The sequence below is a fragment of the Gekko japonicus genome, unplaced genomic scaffold, assembly GCF_001447785.1.
Source record: "Gekko japonicus isolate JY-2015 unplaced genomic scaffold, Gekko_japonicus_V1.1 scaffold5279, whole genome shotgun sequence".
Lineage (NCBI taxonomy): Eukaryota > Metazoa > Chordata > Lepidosauria > Squamata > Gekkonidae > Gekko > Gekko japonicus.
In genome coordinates this window covers 34,218-52,276 of record NW_015159871.1, presented here as the reverse complement: position 1 = coordinate 52,276, position 18,059 = coordinate 34,218, and the positions used below count along the sequence as shown (strand labels likewise).

At 49.8% G+C, this 18,059-nt stretch overlaps 1 protein-coding gene across 1 annotated transcript in view; it reads right to left on the bottom strand.

Moving 5' to 3' along the window:
• LOC107107845 (zonadhesin-like) overlaps nt 1–17,212 on the bottom strand; it is a gene marked incomplete at its 3' end in the record, with an annotated part of 21,131 nt that extends 3,919 nt beyond the window's left edge. Inside the window, 4 exon segments of the mRNA XM_015408198.1 lie at nt 3,925–4,529; nt 11,339–11,912; nt 13,402–13,723; nt 13,725–17,212. Of these exon segments, the coding sequence (XP_015263684.1) occupies nt 3,925–4,529; nt 11,339–11,912; nt 13,402–13,723; nt 13,725–17,212 (4,989 nt within the window).
• Nucleotides 17,213–18,059: the final 847 nt, after the last annotated feature.

Below are 18,059 nucleotides of genomic sequence, written 5' to 3'. Positions count from 1 at the left end.
GGCCGGCGGGAGTGCAAGGAAGCCCCGCGAAGGCCCTCCCTGGCCCCAGGCAGGCAGGGGTGGGGAGAGGCAGGGAGGAAGCAACTTACCCTCCCTCTTCTCCTGCCTCCTCCTGGCTGAATGAGGGCTGGAAGCGGGGTTGCCGGAAGCAGGGGGCGGGGCTTCGTCATGTGCCCCGCCCCCCGGTACCTCACCCGGGGGAACTGCGTTTCCCCACGTTCCCCCCCGAAATGACCTCTGAGACTCCCAGATCCTACTTTGACACTCTAGTTGCTATACCATTGCTGGCTCTCTTAGTTTAGTTGTTTCTCCTACTTATTTAATTTAGTTATTAATTTTTAAAATATTTATACTTTACTGTCAGCGACACTCATATACCCAGGCCAGGGCCCTGGCTATCTGATGTACACAGATTCCCTGTGATTCCTCCTTGGCCTGGGCGTATGCCCGTACTCTGTTGGCGCTCCCTTTTCCCTAGTCTCTCCCCTGTGCACACTCTCCTTCACACCTCTGTGCCCTGTTCTCCCTGGTGCCTCTCAGTCTCACTCGTTCTTCGGACCAGGGCTTCCTTTAGGGTCCTCTCTCATGCCAGTCTCCTTCTCCGTTCTAAGGCTTGGAAGTCTGGCCTTGACCCACCACCTGCTTCCCGCTACCCCCTTCCCCTGGCCTCTTTCCCATCGATCTCCAGGCCCCTTCAATGTTGAGCTGCTGTTCCTTCATCTTCCTGGGACTTGTGGAATGGAGCACCAGATCTGCTGTCTCCCAGGGCTTTCACCTGGCCCCTGACCCCTTGGCCCAGCTCCCAGCCATACCAGCCAACCCTTTAATTTTTGGGGGGGGGCATTTTTGTGTGTGTGCGCATGCGTGCCTGTGCCTGGAAGTCATGGCGATCTCTGGCGACTCCTACTGGGGCATGGAGGACGTTCACAGAAGTGGCTTGATAGCCTTCTCTGGCCTTCTGCCCCGGTATTCCAAGGAGGTCTCCCACCAGCGTCTTGCCAGGGTCGGCCTTGCTTAGCTTCTGAGATCTGAACAGATTGGGCTTGCCTGGGCGATCCAGGTCAGGTTCAGACCCCACACCCCTGATGGCATTCTGGCATTCTTTCTGGCTAGCTGTGTTAGGGTTACCACCCCCCTGATGGGGGCGGGTTTTCCCCAATTTTGAACCCCCAAATCTGCTACTGGCTGATTGGTCGATGGGGGGGAGTCCCGTCCACAAAGAGCCCCACCGTGCCTGATATGCCCGGGGTGACGACACCACCCGGAGGCACGTCTTGGGGGGGGGGGGCGCTCTAGCATTTGGCTAAAAACTCTATGGTGACAATCAGTGTTCCCTCTAAGCTGAGTTAGTGTGAGCTAGCTCACAGTTTCTTAGCCTCTGGCTCACACATTTTTGCCTTAGCTCGGGAAGGATGGCTCCAGAGCAAACGAATTTATGCAGTAGCCAAATCGCTCGCTCACAACTTTAATGCCAGTAGCTCACAAAGTAGAATTTTTGCTCACAAGACTCCACAGCTTAGCGGGAGCATTGGTGACCATATAGTTTTTGGCCAAATGCTAGAGTTTTCCCCCATGACATGTCTAGTGCAATGACATCACTGCTGGGTGATGTCATTGTGGTGCTGTGTGCTTCGTGTGCTTGCAAGGAGATCCAGGAGAGCGGGCTGGAGCCCCCTGTCAGCAAGAGGTAGGGACCTGGCAACCTTAATCTTTGTTCATTTCCATCCGGGCCATTTGGAACTCCCCAACACAGCCGAGGCCCTGCAGGTAGGGGTTGCCAGCTCCAGGCTGGGAAATGCCTGGAGATTTTGGGGGTGGAGCCTGAGGAAGGCAGGGTTTGGGGAGGGGAGGGACTTCAGTGGGGTGTAATGCCCTAGAGTCCACCTTTCAAAGTGGCCACCTTCTCCAGGGGAACTGGAAATCAGTCATAACAGTGGGAGATCTCCAGCCACCACCTGGAGGTTGGCCACCCTACCTGCAGGGCATCTCGCCTACCATATCTCTGCAAGCTCAAGTCAGCTAATAAAACAGCAGAAGCTGCAGGACACAGAACCCTGAATGTCCAACAAGTTACGACCAATACAGGCTTAAAAGCCACTAGGCAGGGTTAAGACGTTGAGAAGGGTTGACCATCCTCCAAATGCTCTCTGGAACAGAACAGCCTTGCACCCCTCCCTGAATGCTACAAGCGAAGGCTCCCACAGACAATACCCATGACTGGGCTGTTGTCAACAGAGCATCCCAAGTGAGGGCACCACCAGGATGTTTTCCACAGTGTCAAGTTTCCCTGCGCCTGCACTTGTATTCCTCTGCTGCTTTGCCTTGTTTCTGCAGATGTTTTTGCAGTCCCAGGCAAAAACACAGTTTGTTTCCTGTTGCTCCGCAGCATCAGACTTCCCTGTTTCCAGGAATTCCCATGCTTTGCCGCAAGAGGGGGAAAACTGCATTTTTGCTCCTGGGAGGGAGAAATCACCTGCGGAAATGAGGGAAAGCCACAGATAAATAGAATAGCAGGCAGGGGGAAACTTGACACTGTGGAAAATGCCCAGGAGAAGGCTGTCTGAAGAACACAGCTGGTGCATGAAAATATACTGGAGATACAGTTTGAGAGGTATGAGGATCAAGGACATGAAGAGTTTAAGGGTGAAAACCGGCAGTTTGAATTGGGCCTGGGAGCAAAGAGGCAAGCAACGCAGGTTGACACAGCACTGGAATTATACATTATACACTGGAATTATACATTCCAGGCAGCTGATCCCAGAAGGGAGTCTTGCTGTCAAATACTGCACTAACTGAAGCTTACAAGGTGTCTTCAAAGGCAGCCATCAGAGAGAGACAGTAGTCCAATCTGGGGCTCACAGTAGCATGGATCAGGGTGGCTACAACAGCAGACACGAGGTATGGGGGTAGCTTATGAGCCAGATACAATTGAAAGAAGGGTCTCCTAGCAATGGCGCTGACCTGCTTATCCATCAAGGCCTGGACCAGGAACACAGCTCTGAACTTGATCTACCAGAGAAAGCTTAATCCCCCTAAAGCTGATAGATCAATCCCAGCTAAGCAGTCGGCCTTCCCAAACAGTAACCAGTCTTCCTGAACTAAGGAGAGACTGACTAGGACCGAGACCTTACATAAGGACAGGTAGAAGACTTTGGGGACCAGTTCTCCCACTTACCACAGAGATTTGCCCAAATCCTAGACTGTCATGTTAATGTCATGCTGATGACATGACATCACATCTGGTATTTGGTGGAAGTAATGTTACGCTGCTGGTGCAGTGCCATTTCCTCCCATCCCTGTGCCCCTTTGCTGGTTGCCGGCAACCCTATAAAAAGAAGGAACTGGGGTTGCTCGCTCTGACTTGGGAAATTCCTGGAAATTTGGGGGCAGTATCTGGGGAGGGACTTGCATTTTTCCTAAACGCTGTGTTATATCTGCAGTCACACACACTACATAGACCACTTTCAATGCACTTTCCAACTGGATTTTGCCAGTTCACACAGTAAAATCCAATTGGAAAGTGCACTGAAAATGGATTGAAAGTGGATTATTTAGTGTGTGTGACTGCAGCCTTAGAGGTCCTTTCCACATTTGCCGGCCACTCTGGATTTTCTCAGTGTTTGCATCGAGGCAACTTAAGTTCACCATGGGAAAATAGCATCCGAATAACTCAGGGCAACAGCAGGCTGAAACTGGGCTGGTCACTGAAGGGAGGTGATGCAGTGCAGAATGGGGCAAAAACCCGGAACAAAAAGAAGGTTGAACTTGATTTTAGTGCAGAATTGTTTGGAGGACACTGCGGTGAACATGGATTAAAAGGAGACTGCAGAACGGGCCAGAATCTGCCCCTCCAAAGCTGCCGTTTTCTCCAGGAGAAAATCATCTAGAGATCAGTTATAATTCCAGGAGAACTCACGGCCTCGCCTGGAAGCCGGCAACTCCAGGCACGGACAGAAGGCGCTACAGTGCACTCACCAGGACTTTGCTGCGTTGGACCACGATCGTCATCCCGTAGACAGTGACTTCGACGACCTTGTTGGCAGAGGGATCGCGGGGGCCCTCCAGCTCATGTTGCACAAGGACCTGGAAGTGAGTGAGGTTCGTCCTCCTGTGGCAGAGTTCGGCCAGGCGATAAACACAGGTCCCGTAGAAGTCATAGTGCAGCCCATCAAAGGTGACATAATGCAACTGGCCCAGGGTGGAGCAGGTGCTGTGATTCAGGGAGTGGCAGCTCCTGATGCCGTTGTCCACGCGGCACACTGACCTCTCCCCACACTGGGATCCCTGGCAGATCACTCTCCTGTCTTGCGGTCTGCACAGGCAAAGTCGGTGACAACGTTGGTCATCCCAGAACTGCTCGTTGGGGGCATAGAGATGACCCTGGTGGATGCAGCCGCATCGGTCTTTAGGGATGCACCTGCCACTGTCCAGCACGTAGCCTGGGTTGCACTCGCAAGTCTCCATGCAAGGTAGGTGGCACTTCTTCGACGCGTCGAAGTTGTTGCAGGTGGCAGGACATGCTTCCTTACCTATGAACACACACCTGGGCTTTAAACCACGTCCAGTCTAGTTTCTCTCTAGTAGCTTCCTTCAAAGCATCTTATTAGAGGTTGGTAGGTCTTTACCAGGGCTTTTTTTGTAGAAAAAGCCCAGCAGGAACTCATTAGCATAACAGGCCACACCCAACAGCAGACACTCATTAGCATATTACGCCACACCCCCATGCCTTCCCTTGGAAGGATCTGTCCTGCGGGGAGCCCGGGCAAGCTGCCCCTTAGACAGATCCTTCCAGGGCCCCCCCTGGCCCGCCCACCTTAGAGTCGCTCTCCAGGCCTTCCCTCTGTAGCCACGAACACAGAGGTTTTGGCTGTAGTGGGCGTGGCCAACTCTGAAGCCAGCCAGAACTCCGTTCCTGTGTGTACCTGCCCAAAAATAGCCCTGGTTTACGTTTCCCACAGTTTCTTGAGACAAAGCAATGCCAATCAATTGGCTTTGACATTGGTCTAGATGTCCAGCATAAGCTCTATTATTTTCTTTCGGTCATGGTTACGTGTAAAGTGCCGCAAACTTGCAGCTGACTCATGGTAAGCCCGTGGGGTTTTCATAAAGGTAAAGGTTTCCCTTGCTCGAAAACCAGTCAAAGCCGACTCTAGGGGGCCGTGCTCATCTCCGTTTCCAAGCCAAAGAGCCAGCATTGTCTGAAGACTTTTTCCATGGTCATGTGGCCAGCATGACTAAACGCCGAGGGGCACGGAATGCTGTTACCTTCCCACTGAAGCGGTACCTATTTACTTGCAATTTCTTGCTTTCAAACTGCTAGGTTGGCAGGAGCTGGGACTAGAGACGGGAGCTCGCTCTGTCACACAAACTGCCAAGCTACCGACCTTCTGGTCTGCAACTCAGCATCTTAACCCCTGAGCCCCCGATTAACCGTTGATGAAATGGCCCCCCAACCCCCTCTTCACTCTCGCCCCAAACTAGCCCCGCGGTATTCCATGAAGCTTAGGGGGATAAAGCGGGAGCTCAGACGAGTAGAGTGAGTTTGGCGATGATCTTGTTTATGAAATCCTATGAGAGGGTGGTGAAGACTGCTAAAAGGGAATTCTATACAGTCTCCATTGCATCTGCTAGCTCTCGCCTGGCACAATTATTTAGGGTAATTAGGTCTTTAACTTCCCTTACAGAGAGAACTCAAAATGTTAGTCATCTGGCTATCAGCTGCGAGGCTTTTGCGAGCTTCTTTGCAGAGAGTCTTGTCACTCCACCGTGACTTGCCTGTCAACACTGATACAGTACATGAACTGCAGACCCCTTGGCCATCTGTGGATTCAGTACTTGACAACTTCCGCTGACTCTCCCGGGCTGATGCTGACAGGATTCTGGGTGCTGCTAAGCCGACCACTTATCTCTTAGACCCATGTCCATCATGGCTGGTGAAAGCCAGTGGTGAGGGAATATGCCCCTCCCCCCGTGGACATTATCAATCTGTCCCTTAGTTCAGGGGTCTATTCAGGGGTATTTAAAGGGGCTGTGGTAACACTCCTCTTAAAGAAACCATCTTTGGACCAGAGGTCGATTTGGGGGGGAACGCGGGGAATCGCGGGGGATCGCAGTTCCCCCGGGTGAGGTGCGGGGGGCGGGACACATGACGAAGCCCCGCCCCCTGCTTCCGGCCGCCCCACTTCCGGCCCTCATTCAGCCAGGAGGAGGCAGGAGAAGAGGGAGGGTAAGTTGCTTCCTCCTCGCCTCTCCCCACCCCTGCCTGCCTGGGGCCAGGGAGGGCCTTCGCAGGGCTTCCTCGCACTCCCGCTGGCCTTGCAGGTCCACCGCCGGGCCCCTGATGTCAGGGGGTGTGGCATATGCTAATGAGTTATGCTAATGAGTTCCCCTAGCTCTTTTTCTATGAAACGACCCCTGCTTTGGACCCTACAGTTCCTGCCAATTACCACCCAGCCTTGAATCTTTTCTGGGCTGGGCGATAATTTCTGGGCAAGCTACTTGAGAGAACAGTGGCAGAACACCTCCAGAGCTTCCTGGGGGACATGTTGGCCCTAGACCCCTTCCAGTCCAGCTTCCGCCCTGGCCATGGGATGGAGACAGCGCTGGTCGCCATCACAGATGAGCTTCGCAGGCAACTGGATCGAGGCGGGTTGGCGCTGCTGTTATTGCTAGACCTAACAGCAGTGTTTGATATGGTTGACCATGATTCGTTGGCCCACCGCCTTGCTGACGTAGGAGTTTGTGGGGAGGCCTTGAAGTGGCTTGCCTCATTTCTCCATGGTTGGGGACAGAGGAGACAGGGTGTTATCCCGACACCCCTTGGTGTGTGGGGTTCCTCAGGGGGCAATCCTCTCCTCAGTGTAGTTCATGTTTGGGCTGGGCTGTCAATGTTGGGATTGGGCTGTCCCCAATATGCAGATGACACCCAGCTGTATCTGTTGATGGATGGACAGACAGACACCACCCCAGCAATTTTGGCCAAAGGGCTGGAAGCTGTGGTTGGATGGCTGAAACATAGCTGGCTGAGACTGAATCCATCAAAGACTGTGGTTCTGTGGCTGGGACTCAGGGTCGAGGTGCCAACTTCTGGCTCTTGATGGTACTCCTCTAACACCGGTGCTGACCACCAAGAGCCTGGGTGTGCTTCTGGATGCTTCTTTATTGATGGAGGCCCCAATCACAAATGTTGCTAGACTGCGCCAGATCAGGCAACTGGCCCCCTTCCTGTCTCGCCCTGACCTAGTCACAGTAATCCATGCAACAGTCACCTCCAGGCTAGACTACTGTAACTTACTCTGCACAGGGCTACCCTTGAGACTGACCCAGAAACGACAACTGGTCCAGAACGCGGTGACTTGAGTTCTTACTGGAACCCCATCAACAGCACATATTCAACCAGTGCTCCTCCAGCTGCACTGGCTCCAGGTTGAACACCGGATCATATTCAAGGTTCTGGTATTAACCTTTAAGGCCCTAAATTGTCTGGGACCAATATATCTATGGGACCACCTCTCCTGGTATACCTACAGAAGAGCATTACACTCTGGGGAGAAGAACCTTCTGGTGATACCTGTCCCAAAGGATATCTGACTATCGTCAACCGGGCTATTGGCCTGGTGGAACTCTGCTTAATGACATCCATGGGACCTAGTGCATGCCCTATGGGACCTAGTGCAGTTCCGCAGGGCCTGTAAGACAGAGATGTTCTGCCAGGCCTATGGTTGAAGACAGCTATGGTTTCCACTGAGCCTGGCCTCTTTCTTCTCTCCTCTTTCCCCATGGGGTAAGGACAAAACTGGATCTTCAAGCGCCATCTATAATAGTCCTAGAATCTGTTTATTGTTTAAACTGTTTTAATTCTAACTTGTAAATGTGTTTATTGAAATGTTGCTCACCGCCCTTAGCTCTGTGCACAGGGGAGGGTAGTCTACAAATCAGATCAAATCAATAAATAGAAATAAGAGGTGGCTTGCCATTGCCTTCTTCTGCAGAGCCTTCCTCGGTGGCCTCCCATCCAAGTACCATCCCTGCTTAGCTTCCAAGTGCGGACAAGACTGGGCTAGACCAGGGGTGGCCAAACTTGCTTAACGTAACAGCCACACAGAATAAATGTCAGATGTTTGAGAACCGCAAGACATGAACAAATATTACACACAAGTTTTTATTGGGAAATATGCAAATTTGCTTTTTATTAACATTGAATTAGACTGTGTGAAAGAGCCACATGCGGCTCCCGAACTGCAGTTTGGCCACCCCGGGCTAAACCACGCCATTCCACATCCCTCGATATGTCATTAAGGTTACAAAATATTAGATGCCTGCTTTTCTGGTTTACTTTCCATTAATGGTTCTGAACTTTTTGGAAAAATCGAATGAGTCAATTCTTGCAAGGCTGGAGACAATCTAACACCTTAGCATCCATCTGTCTGCAGCACCCACTATTACAACAACATATAGGATCAGGTTAAAAGCCAACAGATCCTGTCCGGGCTCTGTCCTAAGAACATAGGCGCTCTAACTGGAATGGACGTTCCCCATCTCCTGCCGCAATTTCTCCCCCCCCCACCTCTGAGAAACACTCTTTAGCAGAGAAAAAGAAGAGGAGATTGGATTTATACCTCACCCTTCACTCAGAGTCTCAGAGTGGCTTACAATCTCCTTCTCCTTCCTGTTCCCATAACAGACACCCTGTGAGGATAGGTGGGGCCGAGAGAGCTCTTTCGAGGACTGCCCTTGAGAGCTCTGAGAGAACTTGTGACTGACCCAAGGTCACACCTGCAGCTGCATGTGGAGGCATGGAGAATCAAATCTGGTTCTCCCAGATTAGTGTCCCTGCTCCTAACCAGTACGCCAAACTGGTGGTAGAGGACAGAGATGGTAGTAGAAGACAGGATTCATAGGTTTAAATTAAGGGTGGGAAGATACCAGGTGGATTTCTTTTATTATTTGAAAAATAAGGGCAGTTCAGTGGTAGAATTGGTGGATCATCCCTTTTTGGTAGCTTTAAAGTGGAGGTTGGATGACCATTTGTCAGGGGTGCTTTAGATTATACTGCCTGCATTGGGGGTAGAACTGGATAGTCTCTAGTCCAGGGGTGTCGAACTCATTTATTATGAGGGCCGGATCTGACATAAATGAGACCTTGCTGGGCTGGGCCATGTGTGTCATAAAATGTAATGGCAGGTAGCAGAGATATAAATCTTATAAAGGACACAAACACAAAGATTTTTTTTACTTAAAATAACAACATGCTCAAAATGTTAGCACTGTTGCAATATTTTATTGAACAGTGTCTGATAAGTGACACCTCTTGCTCTGAATTACTGCATCAAAATGTCTGTGCTGCTGCAATCTTGAATATGCTGTTCAAGTGTGTATCTGTAAGCTGCGAACCTACTTTTGATTTATTGACATTCACTACACAAATCTCATGCTCAGAGTTCTGACCCTAGGACTCAGGAGAAAGCATGAAATGGCTGGGCATTGTGAGCTTTTTGCACATAAATTGCTTTGTGTACTGGTCAAGAACAAAAGAAGGCACCATGACACAGACTGAGGACTATGTGTTTGTCTACAGAACTATAGTCTTCCTCAGTGGTCAGTATCAGCCTACTATCTGGGAAGTCTAAGTTAAAAATCCCCAAAGGAAATGTACTGGGTGAACTTGGTCTGGACACACACTCTCAGACTAATCCACCTTACAGTTATTCCTCATCTATACAGTGCAAATTGCTTTCCTATTCAGAAAGACTGGATCATGAGGGCATGTATACAGTGATAAAGGGTGAGGGAACCCAGTTGCACCCAGGAGAGCCACAGCATAACAAGCGCAAACACACACACTGTAGCAAGGTACACAAAAGCTCATACCTTGGATAAAACTTTGTTGGTCTTAAAGGTGCTTTGTATTTCTTCCATGTGATTGTGTGCAAAGCAAACTGTCCCTCCTTCCCTCCCTCCCTTCAGGGAGGAGCCTCAGCCAATGGAAGGGAAGAAAGGCTTGCTATTCTTTCCTGAGCGATTGAGGCAGCCTGGCCAGGAAGCAAGCTCTGACTCCTTCCCTCTCTTCCTCTGAGACAGGGAGGAGCCTCAGCCAGTGCTGGGAACAGAAGCTTGCCTATCTCTCTCTCCTGTCAGGCAAAGCAAGCTAGGACACAGCAGCAGCAGCAGAACTGTAAGAAGAAGCAGGAGACAGCCAGTTCCACTGTGGGCCTGATAGAAGCCCCCTGGGGGCCTGATCCGGCCCACGGGCTGCATGTTTGACACCTCTGCTCTAGTCCCCTTCCAACTTTTGAATTCTATGATTCTAAGAGATACTTTTACATATCTCTGTCTGTTGGTTCAGTGGCAGCAAAGCAACCATGCATGCCAAGACGTTAGCTCTTAGTGCTCTTCCAGATATGAATCCTGGGTCAAACGTTGCATCTAGTCAAAGGGTGGGATAGGTGCCCCTCCTGCTCTCCTTCCTTCAACGTTTTCTGTAAATCTGTTTCCATAGCTCACTATCAATTTCTAGCTGAATCTCTATTCTTATGTCCTGAACCCCACCCCAGGTAACCAAACTGACGGTTTTTTCCTCTTCTGAGAGCCAAAACGTTTTTGTCACCTATTTCTTTACTGCTTTCATGCACTGCTTTTACACAACAGATCTCATAGATCTTGGAAGCTAAGGAGGGTCTTCCCTGGTTAGTATTTGGATGGGAGACCACCAAGGAATACTAGGGTCATGGTGTGGAGGCAGGAAATGGCAAACCACCTCTGAAAGTCTCTTGCCTTGAAAACCCTAAGCAGGGGTGTCAAACGTAAGGCTTGAGGGCCGGAACCAGCTCATCCAAGGCTCTTATCCGGCCTGCAAGCAACTGCTATGTATGGAAATGTAAGGTACTCCCCTTTTTATGGTATTCCTTGGAAAAAACCTAGTCTTGCATATGATTAAATACATTTATTGGGGTTTTTGTGGGTTCGCCAGTAAATAAATTGGTTTCCCTGCTAGAAATCAATTGCTTTTGTTTGTATTTTGCGTAAAAAATAATATTGTTAATTGGGTTTGCCTGTGTCCTTTATAAAGTTTATATCTCCAGTACCTGGTGTGACATTTTATGGCACAAGTGGCCCAGCCCAACAAAGGGACACTTATGCCGGATCCGGCCCTCGTAACAAATGAGTTTGACATCTCTGCTCTACAGGTTTGCCATAAGTCAGCTGTGACTTGATGGCACTTTTCACCGCCACACAACATTTAGGCACATCTTCCGTTCACTTCTGGAACTCAACATCCTTGCCCTGAAGTAGAGGATTACTAGCCCCATCCCTCCCGCCATACGTCTGTCCTACTTACGGCAGCCAGCCTCTTTCCTCCAGTTCAATATCGCTGCCCCTTCTCTTTGGCAGGCATCTGCGTAAGTCTTTAACGCTCGGCATAAGATCTGCTTGTAGCCATCAAAAGCACACAGGTCACTCACACAGTTGTCCACGTAAGGTTTGTATCTGAGCAAGGAATGGCAGGGATGGAAAGGACCATCCTTGTGTTTAGCCATCAGTCCACAAAAGGCCTCTGTGCTGTACCTGGCCACGAGCGCTGGGGGGCAGTGCCCGCATTTGCCCTGGCAGCCATGAGTGCAGGTTCCATTTCCATCCTCCACCTTCCAGCTCTTGCCAAACTCCACTGAGTTAGTGGCCAAGCCACCAGAAGATGTCACAAAGTCATCGTTGGGATCTCCATTGTAGTTGCCACAGAGGCCGCAGACATGGCTTCGGAACACTGTGGTAGCCTTTATCACGAGATAATAATTCCAGTCATAGTAAAGGTTCAGGCCAAAGTCCGTCTCAATGACCAGTTGGCTTCCCCGGTGGTGAAGAGAAAGTTTCCCATCATGCAAACTCATGGGCAGACGTGAGCGCACTTGGTTGACCTGGAAGTGGCAGAGACAGAATTAGACTCATCATTTTTGGTTAAGGTTGCAGACTGCCCCAATGTTTATAACAATACTCCAAAACTATCAAGTGGTTTTAGATTTCTGAGGTGTCCAAGACAAAAGGTTGGATCCAGTGAGCTTTTTCTGACTTCCTCTCATTCAACTGTCCTTTATATACTACAGCTCCATATCCCTTCGGGCTGTTGTCCATACAGGTCCCATGATCTTCAGCATTAACTTTTTTGGTGGTCAGAGGAGACCTCCTTTTCCCTTTCCAGTTTGGTATAGTGGTTAAGTGCACGGACTCTAATCTGGGAGAATCGGGTTTGATTCCCCACTCCTCCACTTGTACCTGCTGGATGACCTTGGGCAAGCCATAGGTCTGGCACAGCTGTTCTTGAAAAAGAGCAGTTTCTGTCAGAGCTCTCTCATCCCCACCTACCTCACAGGGTGTCTGTTGTGGGGAGGGGAAGGGGAAGGAGTTTGTAAGCCGCTCTGAGACTCCTTTGGGTAGTGAAGGGTGGGTTATAAATCCAATCTCTTCTCTTCTTCTTCTTCCATGAATGGAAAACCTTGTTGGACCCAACCTAAATATTTTAGCACTGACTTGGCCAATAAAGGTAGAATTACTTGTGATTTGGGGAGGGGCTGTGACTCAATGGAACAGCATCTCCTTGGCATGCAGAAGGTCCCAAGTTTAATCACCAGAAACTCCAGTTAAAAGGGCCTGGCAGTAGGTGATGGGAAAGACCTCTGCCTGAAACCTTGGAGCGCTCCTGATAGTACGAGTAGACAATACTGACCTTGATGGACCAATCAGTTTGATTCTGTATAAGGCAGCTTCATGTGTGCTCATGTGATTTTGTGGTTGGCTTCCAGCTGACAGGAGTCCAGCTAGACTTCACTGATTTGAAAACCCTGATCCACACAGAAAACTGCATGTCATATGTTTTTGGTGGCCTTACGCCCACCTAGAAAGTCCTAGGTGTAGTATTGACTTGGGCCACTGAAATGCTTTTGTGGGAAGGTAACATGAGATGATTAACTACAGATCAGGAGAGCCATGGAGTTTGTAGCTGAGAAATAACAAGATTCGACAGAACAAAGAGAGTCAGTTTCAGAAAAGCTGGTTTGGAGGAATGGAGCCAGTCAAGGAGGCCCAAGGAGAGAATAAAAATAAAAGGGCGGAGTAAACAAGGATTACAACAAGAACATCAAAAGTTGGGGAAACAGATGTGAACAATATAGTTCCACCAACAAAACTTTCAGAATAGAGCCATACGTTAAAAACTGACACAGGAAGCAAGATGCTCTATTAACCATAAACATGATGTAGAGGGTAGGTTTTCTGTGCAAATCCTTGCTGAAAATTGTGTAAGAGTAAGCCTTGCAGGCCTTTTTGTTCCCATAGGGAATGCAATAAGCAGGAAGGCACAAAGATCCTACCAACCACTCTTAATAACACTGCTCAAAGATGGGATCTTACTCTGACTAGTCCGTATTCATACTTGACCATGGTGATGTTGAGGCTGTAGACGGTGAGGGTGACCTGGCTGACGAAAGAGATCGGGGTGCTACTGCTCTTCTGGCTCTTGGAAAAAACATGGAAGAACGGTAGCTTGGAACTGGGCTTGCAGGTCTTGACCACAGTGTAGGCACAGGTACCTTGGAAATTGTAGTTGCGTCCATCAAAAGTGTGGTAGTATGGCTGGCCAGAGGCCCAGCAAGCAGACTGGGTGGGGAAAACAGGAACACACTTGGGTAAACCATCCTTGACTACACAAGTCATTCCTGCACTGTGGCATTGTGTGGCACGTCTGTGCATCTTCCACACATCTGGGCCAGCCATTGATGACATGACATACAGTTCCCTGTTTACAATGTGTGCTTCGGCAAGATGCTGAAACGTGAACACACTGGGGTCTGCCATCCACCAGGTTACAGACAGTCCCCTCTTTACACTGAAGGTTGGCACAGGATTGTGGGAGGGGGACGCATCTGGGGATCCCTCCAACAATGTAACATACGGTCCCTGCTTTGCAGGGATGACTGGCACAGGATTGTGGGAGGGGAATACATTTGGGCAACCCATCAGTAAGCTGACATACGGTCCCTGCACTGCAGTGATGACTGGTACAGGATTGTGGGATGGGGATGCATTTGGGTAAGCCATCAACAACATGACATACGGTCCCCGCACTGCAGTGATGACTGGTACAGGATTGTGGGATGGGGATGCATTTGGGTAAGCCATCAACAACATGACATACGGTCCCCGCACTGCAGTGATGACTGGTACAGGATTGTGGGATGGGGATGCATTTGGGTAAGCCATCAACAACATGACATACGGTCCCCGCACTGCAGTGATGACTGGTACAGGATTGTGGGATGGGGATGCATTTGGGTAAGCCATCAACAACATGACATACGGTCCCCGCACTGCAGTGATGACTGGTACAGGATTGTGGGATGGGGATGCATTTGGGTAAGCCATCAACAACATGACATACGGTCCCCGCACTGCAGTGATGACTGGTACAGGATTGTGGGATGGGGATGCATTTGGGTAAGCCATCAACAACATGACATACGGTCCCCGCACTGCAGTGATGACTGGTACAGGATTGTGGGATGGGGATGCATTTGGGTAAGCCATCAACAACATGACATACGGTCCCCGCACTGCAGTGATGATTGGCACAGGATTGTGGGATGGGGATGCATTTGGGTAAGCCATCAACAACATGACATATGGTCCCCACATTGCAGTGATGACTGGTACAGGATTGTGGGATGGGGATGCATTTGGGTAAGCCATCAACAACATGACATACAGTCCCCACATTACAGTGATGACTGGCACAGGATTGTGGGATGGGAATACATTTCGGTAACCCATCAACAACATGACATACAGTCCCCCCATTGCAGTGATAATTGGCACAGGATTGTGGGATGGGAATACATTTCGGTAACCCATCAACAACATGACATACAGTCCCCCCATTGCAGTGATAATTGGCACAGGATTGTGGGATGGGAATACATTTCGGTAACCCATCAACAACATGACATACAGTCCCCCCATTGCAGTGATAATTGGCACAGGATTGTGGGATGGGAATGCATTTTGGTAACCCGTCAACAATGTAACATATGGTCCCTACATTGCAGTCATGATTAGCACAGGATTGTGGGATGGGAATGCATTTTGGTAACCCATCAACAATATAACATATGGTCCCTACATTGCAGACATGATTAGCACAGGATTGTGGGATGGGGATGCATTTTGGTAACCCATCAACAACATGACATATGGTCCCCACAGTGCAGTCATGATTGGCACAGGACTGTGGGATGGGAACACATTTGGGGAACCCATCAACAACCTGACATACAGTCCCCTCATTGCAGTGAAGATTGGCACAAGATTGTGGGATGGGAACACATTTGGGGAACCCGTCAACAGCTTGACATATGGTCCCCACATTGCAGTGATGATTGGCACAGGATTGTGGGATGCGGACACATTTGGGGAACCCATCAAGTACATCACATACAGTCCCTTCAGTGCAGTGATAGTTGGCACAGGATTGTGGCATGGGAATGCATTTAGGGAACCCATCAAGAACTTGACACACAGTCCCCACTTTACATTGGTACTGATCACAGGAAGCTACGATGGGAACACACTTTGGCCAGCTATCAACTATTTCACAAAGCGTCCCCACCTTGCATTGATATTTGTCACAAGATGGTGGGATGGGAACACATCTGGGCCAACTATCAACCATTTCACACACAGTACCTTCTTTGCATTGGTATTTGTCACAGGATGGTGGGGTGGGAACACATTTGGGCCAATTATCAACCATTTGGCAAACCATCCCTTCTTTGCATTGGTATTTGTCACAGGATGGTGGGGTGGGAACACATTTGGGCCACCTATCAACCATTTGGCAAACCGTCCCTCCTTTGCATTGGTATTTGTCACAGGATGGTGGGGTGGGAACACATTTGGGCCAACTATCAACCATTTGGCAAACCGTCCCTTCTTTGCATTGGTATTTGTCACAGAACAGTGGGGTGGGAACACATTTGGGCCAACTATCAACCATTTGGCAAACCGTCCCTTCTTTGCAGCTCACATTGTCACAAGACGTGGGGATGGGAACACATTTGGGCCAATTGTTAACAACTCTGCAAACAGTTCCTCCTTTGCAGAGGTATTTGTCACAAGATGGTGGGATGGGGACACATCTGGGCCAGCCATCCATGATTGTGCAAATGGTTTCTGGTTTGCATTGGAATCTGTCACAGGAAGGCAGCATGGGGACACATTTGGGGAACCCATCAACCGGATGACATACGGTCCCTACTTTGCAGATGACTTCATCACAAGACTGTGGGGTAGGAACACATCTGGCCCGTCCATCAACCATTTCACACGTGGTCCCCGACTTGCACTGATTTTCACCACAGGATGGTACAGTGGTAGCCGGCACACAGTTTGGCCAGCCATCAACCATCTCACAAGTGCTTCCTGCATTGCATTCAACCCTGTTGCAAGAAGGCAGGATAGAGACGCAAGTGGGTACGCCACGAACTAAGTCGCACATTGTCCCTAGTTTGCAGTGAATTTTGTCGCAAGATGTTGGGATGGGCAGACATCTAGGCAAGTCACGTTCCATCTCACATACCTCCCAAACTGCACATTTTATATCGTGACAAGATGAAGGCCTTGGGACACACTTTGGATGCCCACTGACTATCTCACACGTGGTTCCTTTTTCACACAGGAAGACATTGCAGGACGCTGGTGCTGGGACACACTGCGGGTGGCCTTGAACCATCTTGCACGCAGTTCCATTGTGGCAGGAGACTTTGTCACAGGAAGGCTCGATGGGCACACACACGGGCCACCCATTAACAATGCTGCACACAGTTCCTGGGTGGCATCTGAAGTGTTGGCAGGACAATGGCACCGGGATACATTGAGGTATGTTGTTGGTTATGACACACACGGTGTTTTCTTTGCAGTGAACGTCGGCACACGACAGCGGTGCTGCTGCCACACATCTGGGAGCTCCATCCAGCAGTTCACATATCGTCCCATCTTGGCATGCGATGTGATGGCAAGGTTGTGCGTAACGGGTGCAGCTGGGGAGGCCCTGGGCTATCTCACACACAGTCCCTTCCGGGCACTGGATGGTGTGACACGCCTGAGACTCTGCGATGCAATATGGCTGCTCCTGCCTGACGATGCAGACGGTTCCCTTTTCACAATTCATTCCACCGCAGAGGCTGGATTGAGGGCTCAGTGGGGGCACAGCCACTAGAAAACAGAAACACATTTGGGATGAACGGAAGCTGTTCCAGCACAGAAGTACCACGAGAAAGTCATGAGGGCTGAAGGCTGTGAGAGATTTCTCTGTTCCACAGAGATCCATACCTTTCTAACTGGCAGCTAAGGATTCTAATCAACTGGGATTCTAATCAATGCAAAATTGGATTTTAGCCATAACATGGGCACCATCGCACCGGTCAACACCTTTCCTGGTACCCGTCAAATGTTTTTAGAAAGTGGGTTGGGTCTCTTGCCTGGCAGGACTTCTGATCGGCTGACGGAGATCTGATTGGCTGTGCAGGTTTAAATAATGTTATTTTTGACGGCAGCCGCCGACAACATGTTGTTTTTATTCTCCCGCTCATTCTTCTTTTTCAGTGTGTTTTTTTTAAAAAATTCAGCCCTATTTTCCCTAGCACTTGGGCTTCCTCTGTGTGTGTGTCTGGCTCTGCCTCCCAGGCAGCCATTTTGTGCCTGTGCCCACCTCCCCGTGTCAGAATTCCAAAGGAGTTCATGTGATCAAAATGGTTGGGGATCCCTGCAGTAGTTCTTGAGAATGCTGATGCTGGTTTGGAGCCCCCCCCCCCCGCTTCAGGGTTATCAGGCAATGTCTGCTGGGCACTCCATTATACCTTATGGAGACCGGCCTCCATAGGGTATAATGGAGAATCGATCCATGGGCATCTGGGGGTCTGGGCTGGAACTGTTTTTTGAGGTAGAGACACCAAATTTTCAGCATAGCATCTGGTGTTTCTCCTAAAAAGAAACAACCCCAAGTTTCAAAAAGATTG